At 37.8% G+C, this 15,359-nt stretch overlaps 1 protein-coding gene across 1 annotated transcript; it reads right to left on the bottom strand.

Annotated features, from left to right (window-relative positions):
* Nucleotides 1-13,811: 13,811 nt before the first annotated feature.
* TUSC1 (tumor suppressor candidate 1) lies at nucleotides 13,812-14,426 on the bottom strand. Its single transcript, XM_065879717.1, has one exon. The coding sequence runs from the start codon at nucleotides 14,424-14,426 to the stop codon at nucleotides 13,812-13,814; it is 615 nt and encodes a 204-aa protein (XP_065735789.1).
* Nucleotides 14,427-15,359: the final 933 nt, after the last annotated feature.

Genomic DNA, 15,359 nt, shown 5'->3' with positions numbered 1-15,359 from the left:
TCACACTTAGAGCAAAATGCAAATTTCTTTTCAGAGTTTACAAGGAAGTTCTGGCTCTCACCACCTCTCAACTACATTCTCCTTACTTCCCTCTTCTCACTTCAATTTTCTCTTTCAGACTTGACTAAAACCAGTATGTCATTAATTAAAAGAAATTTTTTCATATGTGATTCATTTCAATAGATTCTTCAGGTTCCCTTCTAAAATGCTAAAATGTTTTTCTCCATTTGTACTGCACAACTTTTTAATTGACCTCAAGCTATGTTTTGATTAAAGCAACCCTTGGATTTTTTGATCCTCATAGTGTTGCTGAAAATTTTCACTACTGGTTTTTCAAATGCTCTATGGAATTTGATGAAGAGGGCCCTTACTGCTGCTATCCATGTTACCATTATTTCAGAACAAAGATGCATACGTATAACTGAGGCCACATAAGTAGGGTCATCGGTGGGATAACCAGATATAGGAGCAATAGATTTTTAAGGTGCCCTGATTTTCCTCACTTCACAGATAGTTTGCTGCCTTTTTATTTTATTGCTTCACCATTCAGAAAGCTTTAGAGGCTACCTTATAAAAAGTTCAGTTTCTAATAATGGATGATTCCAAATTTTTGTTTTAATTTACCATAAGGCCAAGAAGACAAGAGCTACGTCTTCCTTTTCCCTTTGTAAGAAACTTTGGTCTAAATGACTAATCAAGTACAGTAAACACTTTACTTTAGAATGATACCTATTCCTGCTCTATCTTGTTTTGTTTCTATTTGATTTTATTTGTAACTGCTGTGTTTAAATAGATTTTGTGGGTAAGCTTCGGCAAAACCTTTTTGCAAGTAAGTGGGATATATAAATTCTTGATACATATAATAACCTGCAGAGCAGTGCTGAGATGCTTACCAGCAGCTCTCTTTAAATGGAGCTCCTGGTTTTAGCAGATGAGAAATTGAATACAAACCTAAGCTGTGTGATATAAAAATCACTGTAATCCAGTAACAGAAGATGATGTTCTCAAGGGGAAAAAAATAATCCCACTGTATTCTGTACTTATTAGACAGTACTATTCAAAAGAAATATAAGTCAAGCTACATGTGTGCTTTTAAATTTTCTTGAAGCCACATTAAGAAAGTAAAAGGAACAGATAAAATAATTTTATTAACTTATTTTATTTACCCCAATATATCAACTGTTATAATTCTAACATGTAATTAATATAAAAATCATTAATGTAATATTTTAAGCTTTTTTGACTAAGCGTGTTAAATCCAGTGTGTATTTCACACTTATTTTATGCATCTCAAGTCAGACTACTCAAATACTCAACAGCCACCTCTGGCTATGGGCTACCATATTGGCCAGTGTATTAGACTATATCTGTAAGTGGATACCAATTTAAGACACTAGTACACTTATGAGGCTATTATAGGAACCAAATTCTAAATCACCATTATGTGGAATACACAGGAAGTTTAACTAATATAAACAAGAGGAAAGATACATTCTTTACTTCCCCTGAACTCAACTTCAGTGATTCTATAACATAGCATTTTAGATATTTCCTTTCAAATAAACACGGTTTTGTGCTTTACCTCCTGCTGCAGCAACTTCAAAAATGCTGCAAGTAAAAAACTGCTAAAAACTACAAATTGCCACCTAAGAACCCCTGCCTACATGATGATAATTAGTCCGATTTTTGAAGGACCACAAATTACTGCCAAACAATTAGATACATCTCTAGGAAAACTCATCTCGTTTCTTTCAAAATACATTTTTAGAAGAAGAGAAAAGTAATCTGCTTCCATTCAGCTTGGGAATCTTTTTTTTTTTTCAAAAGTAAAAAATAATTATTTATTCCTAATATTCCAGGTACTTATTAGGGATACAGGGTGAATAAGATACAATTCTTGCCTTTGAGAATTCACAATCAAATGAAACACATGATGTACGTTTATATAATGTCACCTTTCAAGTTAAATATCCACTTACTTCAGTGAAAGCTTCTAAAAGCAAGCAAGACCTTATTTTTTAAACTATTTTATTGAGGGATGATGGACAAACACAAAGCTGTACATATTTAATGTATACAACTTGATGAATTCAGAGATAAGTATATACCTGTGAAACTATCATCACAAGTTATGCCACAAACATATCCCTCATTTCTAAAAGTTTCCTACTGACATCTTTATTTTTTGGTGTGATAAGAACACTTAACGTAAGATCTACCCTTTTAGCAAAATTTTACGTATGCCATACAGTACTGTTAACTACAGGCAGTATGCTGTACAGTAAGATCTCTAGGATTTATTCATCTTGTATAACTGAAAGTTTGTACCCTTTGACTAATACCTCCCTGTTTCTCCCTCCTGGCAACCGGCGTTCCACTCACTGGTGCTATGAGTTTAACTCTTTTAGATTCCTCATATAAGTGATACCATGTAGTATTTGTCCTTCTGTGTCTGGCTTACTTCACTTAGGATACTGTTCTCCAAGTTCATCCATGTCGTCACAAATGACAGGATTTCCTACTTTTATAACATTTTATATATATATATATATTTATATTTATATTAATATGTATATATTAAACATTTTCTTTATCCATTCAGTCATTAATGGACATTTAGGTTGCTTTCATTTCTAAGCTGTTGGGAATAAAGTTGCAATGAACATGGGAGTTCAGATATGTCTTTGACATCATGATTTCAATTTCTTTGCATATATATACAAAGTGGGATTGCTAAATCATATGGTAGTTCTATATTTAATTTTTTGAGGAACCTCCATACTATTTCCATAGTGGCTGCACCAATTTGCATTCCCACCAATAGTATACAAGGGTTTCCTATTTTCCACATCCTCCTCAACACTTATCATTTAAAAAAAAAAACAAACTTCTTTTTAGGTAATAGCCATCCTAGCAGATATGAGGTGATATCTCATTGTGGTTTTGATTTGCATTTCTCTGATGAATAGAGATGTTGAGCATCTTTTCATATACCTATTGGTCACTTGTAGGTCTTCCTTAGAGACATGTCTATTCAAGTTCTTTGCCCAATTTTTAATCAAATCATTTCCTTCCTTCCTTCCTTCCTTCCTCCCCCCTCCCCTCCCTCCCTCCCTCCCTTCCTGTCTCCCTTCCCTTCCTTCTTGCTTGCTGTTGAGTTGTAGGATTTCCCTATATATATTGGATATTAGCCCTTTATCAGATATATGGTTTGCAAATATTTTCACCCATTCCACAGGCTGCTTCTTCATTTTGTTGATGGTTTCCTTTGCCATGCAGAAGCTTTTTAATCTGATGTAATCTTACTTGTCTATTTTTGCTTTTGTTACCTGTGCTTTTAGTGTCATATCCAAGAAATCATTGCCAAGGCCATGCTAAGAAGCTTTCTTTTCTATATTTTCACCTAGGAGGTTTAAGGTTTCAGGTCTTATGTTTAAGTCTTTAAACCTTTTTGAGTTAATTTTTGTATATGGTTTAAGAGTTCACTTTCATTCTTTCGCACATGGCTATCCAGCTTTCCCAGCACCGTTTACTGAAGACACTATCCCTACACATTGTGTGGAATATTCATTTTTAAATTGTATCTAAAATTAAATGAGTTGGTGAGAATTTATACAGATCAGGGGAATTAAAATGGGAAGAGAGCTTTATGCATGAAAACTAGAAAGGCTCAGTGATAGTGACTCAAAACCACCTGCTCATACCACTATGCTATTACCTCGCTCGGTGTAAACTTTTTTCATCTTGTCCTCCCAATTAATATAAACCAAAAACTGAAAAATAAATTTTGTTAAACAAAAACTGATACATTATTTTGGATTGAAAAAAAGATATTTATTATTTACCTCCCTTCAATTCTTTGCAAGCTTTCCAAGGTAGGGACTGAGGACAGTGCCTGTCACAGAGCAGGTACTCAACATACATTTCAAAAGTGAATGATTGTTAGCTTCATTAATAAAAGAATGGATTATTTAAAAATTTCTCACCTTGTATATATGTTTGAGACCTGATCTTCAGAATGCAAAATACAAACTAGTAGGTGAATTATGCTGTTTCTTTCCCTGTTTAAGATAGCAGGGAGAACATATCAATGTTCAAAAATTATGTGTCACCGGCTTTATGCTCTATCAACATCTATATGTAGACGAACAGAGCAACTAATCCTCATCATGAAGGACTTTCAAATGGTACAAAAAAATGATAATAAAAATAGTTCACATAGGGCTTCCCTGGTGGCGCAGTGGTTGAGGGTCTGCCTGCCGATGCAGGTGACACGGGTTTGTGCCCCTGTCCCGGAAGATCCCACATGCCGCGGAGCAGCTAGGCCCGTGAGTCATGGCCGCTGAGCCTGCGCGTCCGGAGCCTGTGCTCCGCAATGGGAGATGCCACAACAGTGAGAGGCCCGCGTACCGCAAAAAAAAAAAAAAGAAAGAAAAAAAAAAAGTTCACATAAACATTGCATGATAGAAGCAGTAAGATATGCAGGGCTGGTGGGGTTAGAAGGAATTGAATTTAGGTTTCTTTGGTGAATGTTGTGTACATACACTGAAACAGTATATCCACAATTTTATAACGTGTAACACTCAGGGTGTTATTTTAACCCCTTATGACAAACGTTTTAGATTAATTGCTTTGATTATTTTGAGACAGAACCAGTTATTTTTAAGCAATAATGATAAGGCTTATTCCTTGTATCATTTAAAACCAAATTTTAATAAAAGTTATCTTAAATATTGTTGCCGTTAGCTTTAGCAAATCCTTTTCATTTGCATCAGGTTTTAGATTTTCAATGCACTTTCACGTACACTCATCTCTTTTGATTTTCTCAACAATTCTGCATTGATATTATTATGCTATAAGTAAAGATATTGAATCCAAGTGATTCTTCTGACTGCAGATTAAAGAAAGGAAATCCCAAGAGACTGCCACAAAAATCCAGTCTTTTCTTTGCCTTTATCAACATCCTCCTCTGATCAACATGCTGCAGGTACAGAGACAGTTTGCCATCTCTGCACAAAGGACCCAAGAACTGTTTCTCATCAACTTCACAATCCTGATGTTAAGCCTGATAAAGAGAGGGCACTGTTTTCCTTACATTTCTTATTAATATTTTATATTTCTTTCCCAACACTAGTCTGGATTGTCAAGTCTCCACTTCGTCCCTCTCTTCCACCCTACACACACTGCCAAGACTCCAAAATTATGAAATTTTCAAATTTGCACATGCATGATCTAATTAATTATACTTATCCTAATAGGATTAATTCAAGATATACAACATACAGAAAGAAATCATCAGAATTCAGTTACCAGTAAGACTGCTTAGTGAAACCCAACCTTAGAAATAAAAAGTTCTCTTGTGTATCTTGAGGTTATCTTTCAGAGTTTTCTCTTGCGTGTTTTTTCTCCCAATGGCCAATATGATTTCTACACTTGTAGTGTGCTTCTTGCTATACAGAATCACCTGGGCTCTCAGGACCATTCAGCCATCCTTTTATTTATCTCCCAATTGACCACACTTTAAACATCTTTCATCAGTGTTTGAAACTTTTCTCCACTTTAAAACAGAAAATCAGCTAACTTAATTCAACAAATGATTTTACTGTTTCATTGCAAAGACATGACCTCACTCAATCTACCTGTCTCCAACCTCATTCTTTCTCTATATTATCACCTGCTCTTTTCTCCTTACCTCCTCTTCAATAAGAATTTAATCTATTCCTTTACCAGACTATTCTAATCATCTGTGCATTTGAGTTAATCCATTCATGATAACATGTTAACTCTTTATATCTTCTTCCATTGGGCTCTTCATCTCACTTTCCATTATTCGCATCTCTCCTGAAACATACTCAGATTCATTCCATACACAGAATACAAATAATAATACCCTCAGCAACTTTTCCAACTCTGTTCTTCTCTTTAAGATCCTTATTTAAAAATATTCATTGCCAAATTCCTTGTAACTGCTCACCAATTTATAATCTAACAGTTTGCTCCCCAAATCTAATGACTTAATATAACCATTAATTGTTGATCACAAGTTTACTTGTCAGTGGTTTTGCTGACCTGGGCCTGGCTGAGTTGACCTATACAGGGCTTGGGCGTATCTGTGTGTTTAGCTGACTGACTGGGAACTGGCTGGTTGAAGATAGTTGGCTGGCTGTTGGCTGGGATAACACAAGTGATCAGCTTACACCCATTCCACCCAGCGTGCTAGCTTAACGTTGTTCATGTGGTGACAACAAGATTCGAAGAAAGTATAGAAGTGTTCATGGTCTCTTGAGTCCTATACACAAAGACATTGTCAGTTCAGTTGCATTCCATTGGCCAAAGCAAGGAGCAACACGGAGCTCCATCTGTTCACAGGTAGAGTTGTAAAATTACTCTATAATGGCTATGGATATAGGGATGAGTGGACAGTTAGACCATTTTTTATTTGGACTCTATCACATAATGCTTAACTTGTTTGTAGTATTAAACAGTTCATTCTTTCATCAAATCTATCTTCCCTGTGTTTCCCCTAAGGAATTAGAATCTCTTAGATTTCCCCTTACATTTCTAGCCTACTCTTTTGAATCTCCTTTGTTGGCCTTTGTTAGTTCTTTGAATATATGCTTTTCTCTAAGTTTATTCTTTATCTCTTATAGCTGTAGATGTTTCCCCCATAATTGTATCATCTTTATACAGTGCCTTGTAACAAGCACTGCTTTCAGAGGAAACAAATTAAGAAACATACTCTTCGCCAACAATTTTGATCATGTTCAAACACTGTTACCTCTTAATTGTACCATTGCTCTAATTTCTTTACTGGCATTTCTACCTCCAGTTTCCCCTTTCCTCTAATTAACTGCTGCCTGTGTAATCTTTCTTAAAACTACACCTGATCATGATATGAGCTACTCTACAATTCTAAATCAATCACCTGCTCAAAGAACTTTGATTTTTCTCCATTGAACGATTAAATTCCCATTTGGAGTTTAAGGTCTTTCACTATTTGACCACAGTCTGCTTTACTCAATCCTCTATACCCTTCACTGCAGTCATATTACATTCCCTATACATTTCTATTCACATCCCTTTGCTCATGTTCGCTTAGTCTTAAATAATCATCCCATGAGACCCATCTACTTGATACCCTATGTGTCTTTTAAGAATTAGCTCTAATAACACTTCATGTGAGTCCTGTTCTTCCTACTTTGGGTCATTAATATTTTCTCCCTGATTTCCTATTTTACATTATATGTCTGCATCTTTGCATTGGATGTTAAACACTTCAAAGGAAGAAATGATTTCATAGATTGTATTACTAATGGTCAAAGATTTTATACATGAGTTATTAAAAACTAAATATCTGTTGAATGATACTGAATCACTGAGGATACATTTTTTTTTAAAAAACCCTGTAACCAGTAATATATACCTAGTATCTAATTGTAAAACCTAATTTTCCTGTGTCCGTTTTGAGTTAGTTAAATCAAGAAAGCATCAAACTAGATTAAATGAAGATCAGATTTTGAGATATCATTTTGCTCCATGGAATCTTCAAGATGCATTAAATTAAATACAGTAAAAGTAAAAGTATGCAAATCGATATCAATGTCAGTAGTCGCTGTTCATTTATTGAATCAACCTGGGTACCAGGAAAAAAATGGCACACTGAAGGTGAGTAATTTTTAAATGGTTCAATAAAGGGCTGTTTGCAAAAACTGGGTATGGTTTAAGGAAACCAAAGGATACGGAGCAGTACCCTGAAGGTAGTAACACCTAGTACGGAAAACTTCACCACCCCTTGGGCAGAAGTGGTGAGAGGCTAGAGCCCCTACCAGAACCTGGAGAAAGAGAGCTCTGAGAGAAGGCAGACTTATAGGAGCTGTGACCCTTGATAGGCAGGATGCAGCTAAACTGTAGCAACCCCATACCCAACCCTACTTCCTGCTTCTGCCCTCTTGCTAGTATTTCCATGGCCAAATCCAGCCAGAAACCAATCTTGCCTTGAAACCCAAGGACCAAGGGAGGCCAGTAATGTGGTAAAAAAGAGAGTAAGGTGGAGAAGAATAGAGAGTGGATCTGGAAGGCAAATGTTTGATATCTGGGAGTTATTTTTGGACATTTTGTTTTTATTTTATGCTGCTGAATCTTGGTATCAGAAGAATAATTCATGGAATTTATTTCATTATGAAATATATTGCTTAATAAAAACGTGGAAATTTCTTTTTGGCTAAAGGAAGTCTTCAGCCCCAATTATTTTGCATTTTTGTTAAGAAACTCAACATCTGCATCAATAATATGGGGGAAAAAAACACTGTTGAAGGAGGGGATTCAGAAACCTTTTGATTATAGCTTTCTGTTTGAGTACATAATCAACTTCACAGTCAGGTATTTTCAGGTCTTAGAATTACTAGTAGTGCTAACGTGCCTCAGTAAGACTGTTTTATTCTTCTCAGGAAAGGCTGTGAAGCACAGATTCATTAATATAACTTTTGAGATTTGTAGGTTAATTCGGTAGCCTCCTTCTACTTGATAGATACACACCTGCCCTAATTTCTTGCTTGAAATGTATAAAATGCCAAGCAAAAAGATACGCACTGAAAAATTCTGATGAATTAATCCTAAACCTTAAAAAGTAGTTGTGAAGATTAAAAAAAAATGTCAAAAATCTAGAATAATTTTAATAGCTAATTCTTTTTGTCCCAAAAGCCAAGGAACATGAAAAATTATCTTTCAAAAATAGTAATTTTCTTACTTTGGTAGTATTGTATTTTAAAGCATAAAATATAAGTTTAGTTATAATATCTAATTTCAGTCTCATAACAAACCTAGCTATGATGCATATTTAGATACATTCTATTACTCAATTTTCCTATTTAAGAAAAATTCCATGTTAAAACGATTATAATATTCTTGAGGTCCAAAACTAATAAATGAAAACCCTGCAAATGAGCTTTTGACTCCCAGTGTAGTATTCTTTAGACTCTATCAGGATCTATAAATATTTTTGAGCACATAACAAAATGTGTATATCATTTACTATACTAAGAACACTTTAGAACACACACAGAAAGAATAAATTTTAAAAGCATGAGGTAAAAATAAATGTAAATAGAAGACCTGAGCTTTTTAACCTGCTCTCAGCATACTTGCATACCCTACTTTGAAAATTATTGGTCAATAGTACATACACCAATTTATCCTCTGAATTAAAATATATTTGCACTCCTTAGGGTTTACCTCATGCAAAATGAACCAAAGGTCCTTAGATAACCTATGCCCAAAATTATGAATGAAGAAAAAGGAAAAACTGTGAAGGGCATTTTTGAGACAAAAAATTTTAAGATTTGATAACCATTTAGATATAAGGAGCATTGGAAAAGATATTCAGAATGATTTATAATTTTTTTCCTATAGCCATTAGGCAAACGCTGATTATCTGAGTTATGGACTATAAGAGATAGGACATCTAAGTGTACTTTTATATTACTATTAATTTGAAAATCTTTCCATAGTTTATTGGCTATCCAGCTTTTCTCTAATATAAAGGATCTGTAAATTCTTTTGCCTTGTTCTGCATTGGGACGATTGCCCTTCTCTTGTTTGATTTATAAGAGTTCTCAATAGATATAGATATTAACGTTTTGTCCATTTTATGTTCTTTGTGTCTGGTCTCTTTTCCTCAACATTTTGTTTGGGAGACATCCATATTTTCATGTGTCATCATAGCGTTCATTCTTACTGTTGTATAGTATTCCATTTGTACTCCTACTAAGAGAATTTCCTAACTCAAACTGGGTTAAACAATAAGGAAATATATTTTCTCAGATAACTGGAAGTCCAGATGTAGGACAGACCCTGGGTGTGATAAACAGAGCTGCAATGATATTATTAAGATATAAGTTTTCTTTCATCTCTCTGAACTGCTATTCTTATGATCATAGGATAGCTGCCAGGGTCAATGGGTCATGTGATAAGGTTTTACCAGCAGAATGTGACCAGGGGAATTTATATCACTTTCACACTTGGCCAAGCCTTTCTTTTCCTTTCCCATATGCTGAAACCTGGACCTGAAAGTAACCTATTTCTACCACACAGATGAAACAATGACCTTGGGCAAGGTAGAGAAGCATGATGAAAAGAATCTGAGACCCTGAACGACCATGTGGAGCATAGCTTCCTGACATCCTGAAGCACCTGAATCAGGAAGTTTACGTACCAGATTTAAAAATCCTGTTTTTAATAGTCACTGAATTGTTGGGTTTCTTGGTTATTAGCAACAGAGTCTTCACCATAACTTAAGTCAGACCCATTAAGTTTAAAATACAATAGAGTTGTTTTTTTTTTTTTTTTTTTTTTTTTTTGCAGTACGCGGGCCTCTCACTGCTGTGGCCTCTTCTGTTGCGGAGCACAGGCTCTGGACACGCAGGCTCAGCGGCCATGGCTCATGGGCCCAGCGGCTACGCGGCATGTGGGATCTTCCCAGACCGGGGCACGAACCCGTGTCCCCTGCATCGGCAGGTGGACTCTCAACCACTGCACCACCAGCAAAGCCCCCTTTCTCAAATTTTCTCTAAAGTCTTTCTCAAATTTTCTCTAAAGTCTAATGAATTAACATGAATAATGCAAAGACTATACTGACAAGTCGATTCTGAATATGAATTTTTTAATAAGCAAAACCCCCTATGGATTAAACACAACATAGTTTAATTCAAATCATTAAGAGATGCTAATATTAGTTTAAGCTTTAAAATCTGAAATTTGAGCATGATAACCTCATAAAGTCAGACGTGGGTATTATTGGTTTTCCTTGGTTCATATTTCCATTGCACAAATAGATTTATATAGTGTCTATATCAGATAGGTAAAATATATATCAGGAAAGCAAGTTTATAGTAGAAAAATTAGAACTTATAATTGATCAATTAATCACTGAACAGAAATATTAATAAGTTTTTTCATTCACTCATGAAGATTTTATGACAAATTCTCAGTGAAAATCTGTTCCTTTAATCAAAATAGAAAATGGTATTTTGGCACTGGGATCAAAATCATGTTGCTAACAATTATTTAGTATATACTGATGATTTAATTTATTAAATAATTTGGGATTAGTTTCATCATGGCGATACTCATAAATTGGCAAATCTATGTCTAAGACTAAACAATACAAAGAATATTTTCAAGTATTCTTCAAATATTCACTATGTTCAAGAAGTATAGCAAGGACAGCTTGTTCTATGATCTACAAAAGACCCCATTTTATACTGCTTTGATTTACATCCTAATTTTTACAGATGAAAACATAAAGATGGTATACGTTTTTGAGTAGCAGCAATACAAATTGCTGATTAAAAAAATGCCAACCCTCCTCACTGAATCTGCTTGCTAATATGACACACATTTTTGTTGCACATTTCTATTATAAGCCCTCTTTTCATTGCACAAGAAATCTGAAGTTATGGAAATGTCATTGTAATAAAATATGATAATCTGTAGTTTTAGGTTATTTTAGATCAAACTAGGGCCTAGACAAAACTTTTCTAAAATCGACTTTACCCATTTCTTAAACAGGTACATATTTTGATGTAACAAAACATCTTTTATATTACTACATGATACTTCTCATCAGGTATCATTGGGGAAATTCAACAAAGTTGAGCCTTAACCCATTTATAGGGGCATTTGGGTTTCAGAATTTTTAAAACTTTTCAGGAATTGTGCTCAAAAAAATTCCTCATTTGTGTGTATGCCTTATTACAAAAATTTTTTTCACCATACTTATACATGATTTTAAAACAAAGGGTGTTTAAAACTAGTTAAACTAAATATTTTGCTTAGTTCTTGAATCGCCAGTTGCCACAATCAGGAAATATTTTAAACTTTTTGTATTATTCCCTTATCATAAAGGCTTTATCTCCCCTGTTTATTTAAAAGGAGAGAAAAATGTCAACACAGTCGAAATATACATATCTGCTAATACCCATAAAGTCATAGAGGAACAAAACACAGAAGGAAAGTAAAGTGACAGTAAAATATGCACTTGAAATTTCACAATTTGGATTATAATTCTTACTGATAGATCTCTTATTTTGAAGCAGGTATTCTGCAGATAGCATTTCAATAAAATTTTTATAACATTTTAAGGTAGATGGTATGTTCATTTTAATGGTGAGAAAACTAAGGCTTAGAGAGATTAACTAATTTACACTCAAAGTAGAAGTAGGGCCAATAGGCTTTTTTCCATTCTTCCATTCCTACTGCCTCCTAAAAATGTTTTCTTTCGCTATTAGAAAACGACGTAAAGGGGATAGAAATACTTTTCATATACCTACTTATTCTCACCAAGTTTCTTCTCATATTTCTTGGTTATAGGGGAGGATGTTAATGTTCAAAACTATCAATTACTTTTAAGCAAAATGCAGTGTCCTCAATACCCAGGATTAGAAAAAAATCTCAAAACTATTTTCTTTGGCAACTTGTTTTATAATATATGCTATGAAACTTTTGGAATATTCCACAAACAAAACAAACATTCTAACTCATGATTTTTTTCTAGCTGTAACAGAAACTCTTCTCATTGTTTTCTGCCTCCTTAAACTGAAGTGTTCTCCACCACTTAAACACCCTTTTACACCTATGATTTTTACCAGGTACAATGGTATCCTCTTCAATACTAGGCAAAGGTGTTATTCATTAACAAAGTACAATCAACTGATTTTAGAACATTTGTTAAGATAATCACATTTTTTTTTCTGCATTGAAACTACAACTGAGACTTAAATCACTTTGTTTTGGGACTTCTGATATACATATAATTCATAATTTCTTAAAAATTCTTAAACATTAGCAATATTAGGCAAAGTAGCTGTGTGCTATGCTGTCAAGTCTAAAATGTATAAAAATTATGAAATGTTTAGACTGTCTAATCTTTAGATTGTTTTAAAAGATCACTGTTTCATAAAGCGAAAAGTAAATGAGTTTACAAAGGCTAATCAAGTTCAGATATTAAAAATAGGTATAATATATACATACATGTATATTTCTTAAAGAAACGTGTAAACATTTCACACACTTTAAATAATAGTCGTGGGATAGCTTTAGGTTATTTTTAGTGCACCAAATTTATTTGCCGATCAAAGAATTACTATAGGCAGATAGTTTAAAAATTCCCAGGGCTGGGGGTGGGGGGGCAGAATGGGGTAAACAAATCAGTATATATTAGATGTATAAGGACTAAAGCCAGGACAGACATGAGTTTCTAAATTATATATATATCACCTTTTTCATAAAAGGGTGGTACTTCATAGGCTATCCAAGTAACACCGACTTATAAAAACAAACCAAATACTTAGAATGTTGGCCACATAAGAGAGAGCGGCTAGAGGCTCTGGGAGACTTAAGAATGAACAAACTCAACCGATTCAAAATGTATTATTCATCCCTCAAAGAACCAAAACAGAGGGAAAAAATAGCACAGGTCCTCACAACACTCAGAAAACTTCAGGCATTAGGACGTGTTGACTGGCACCCATTTCTTGCTGTTTTAAAAGCCGCCCCTCCGCTGCCTGGCCTCCCTCCACGGAAACGAGCAGGGGCCAGAGAAGGTTGATCTGTACACGTGGACTCAGACGGCCCCGCGCCCTTCTCAGCCTCTGCCGGCCGAACGCTACTCGCCCCCGGAAGTGGCCGGCCAGGCAGGAGGCGGGAGCGCGCGGCTCGGGAGCGCGCGGCTCAGGAGCGCGCTAGCTGGGGGCAACCGTGTACGGAGGAGGAGGGGCCCGCGCGAAGCCCCGCCTCCCCCCGGCTGCGGCCTCGGGCTACAGCCAGGGTTCCGAGGGTTCGGGCTCGGGTTCCGGGGTTCGCTGGCCTGAGTCGGGTCTACGTGGACAGGGCTCCTCCTTGTCCCCACGCGGGCGCGGCCCCCGCTGTTCGAGGTGCAACTGCAGCAGGGCCCGGCGGTACATGGCCTCCAGCTTCTCAAGCCGGGCTCTCAGGGCCCTGGGGCTGCCCTGCTCGTCCTCGGGGCCGCCGCCCCTAGCTCTCCTGTTCGTGCTGGCCTCTTCGGGGCCCGGGGTCGCCCTCGCCGCCTCCGCGTACGCCCCGTCACCACCCTCGCCGGGGAGCCGCAAAGCCTGACGGAAGAGACTGCGGTTCTCGCGCTTCAGCCGCCGGTTCTCGAGCCGCAGTCGGGCGTTCTCCTCACGCAGCCGCGCGTTCTGTCGGTCCCGCTCGTCCCGCGCGCGGATGGCCTCTAGGTGGCTCGCCGCCAAGTCGGCGAACCGCTCCTCCAGCTGCTGTCGGGCGCCGCCCGCGCGGCCTCGCCAGCCCCCGCTGCCGCCACCCCCACGAACGCGGCCCGGGCGGCCCTGCCCGCGGCTGTCCCCTCCGCCGCAGCTCCCGCGCCTGGTGGCGCCACCACGCATGCGCCACATCGTCCCAACCACGCCGCCAGCCCCTTGGGCCGAGGGGCCGCGCGCCCAGGCGCCAGCGAGTTCCGGGCCCGGCAGGGCAGTCGGGGCAACGGCGCAGGAGGAGAGAAGGTGGCGGCTGCTGGCTTGGGGCCAGAGGAGGCCGGGAGTTTGCCCGGTTTGAGGCGTGTCTTGTCTCCTCGGGTGGAGCTGCCCCCTGGGCCTGCGATCTCCAGGCGGGCTCACACACAATGCCCCTGGGGAGCGCCCTGCGGCTCAGGCCTCCGGCAGCGCGGGGAAAAGCGTGTATCCTCGGCCGGCCTCTGCCAGGGCTCTTCGGCGCGGGCCAGGGCACTGCAGGAACCAGCCGGCCTCGCCCTGTCTCCAGCGCAACCACCAGTTACCTTGCCTTTTACACGGCAATCTCAAAGCAAATAATATTACAATGAGAAGTTCTGGGACAGCTTTATGGGGCACGTTGAAAAGCTATAACGGGTTTATTTAGAACCCAGCGGTTTAACCCACCTCTAAGCTTAAGGAAACATTCAACAGAGTGGAGCTGAGCACCAGTCATGAGGCCCTCAAGTGGGAACGGGTAGCTCTCAAAAGAATATAGGCAATTCCCAGTTTGTGGACAGCCAGGGTTCCACTTGGCAAATTGTTTGCAAGTCTATAGAAACAAGGTTATACGTACTTGATGTGCTCAGGTCTGTTAACAAAACCTATGAAACTCAAAATGTGTCTCACACGTTCAAGAAACTTTACTCAGTAAATTCCAAAATTTCTGGGTGGATACAGCTCATTGAATGAATCACACTCTGTTTCTAAGGGACTCAACTTACACAATAATTGGATAATTGCAAAGTAAATTAAGGATAAGACACTGATGCCAGAATCTCATGGGAGAGAGAGGTGTTAGCCAGAACCTGTATTTTCAACAAGGTCCCAGGTAATTCT

The sequence above is a fragment of the Phocoena phocoena genome, chromosome 6 (assembly GCF_963924675.1).
Source record: "Phocoena phocoena chromosome 6, mPhoPho1.1, whole genome shotgun sequence".
NCBI classification, from domain to species: Eukaryota; Metazoa; Chordata; class Mammalia; order Artiodactyla; family Phocoenidae; genus Phocoena; species Phocoena phocoena.
The sequence above is the reverse complement of the archived record's forward strand: the minus strand, read 5'-3'. Positions and strand labels throughout refer to the sequence as shown.

Coding starts and splice junctions, on each gene's coding strand:
- TUSC1 (XM_065879717.1), bottom strand. CDS start 14,426: ATGTGGCGCATGCGTGGTGGCGCCACCAGGCGCGGGAGCTGCGGCGGA.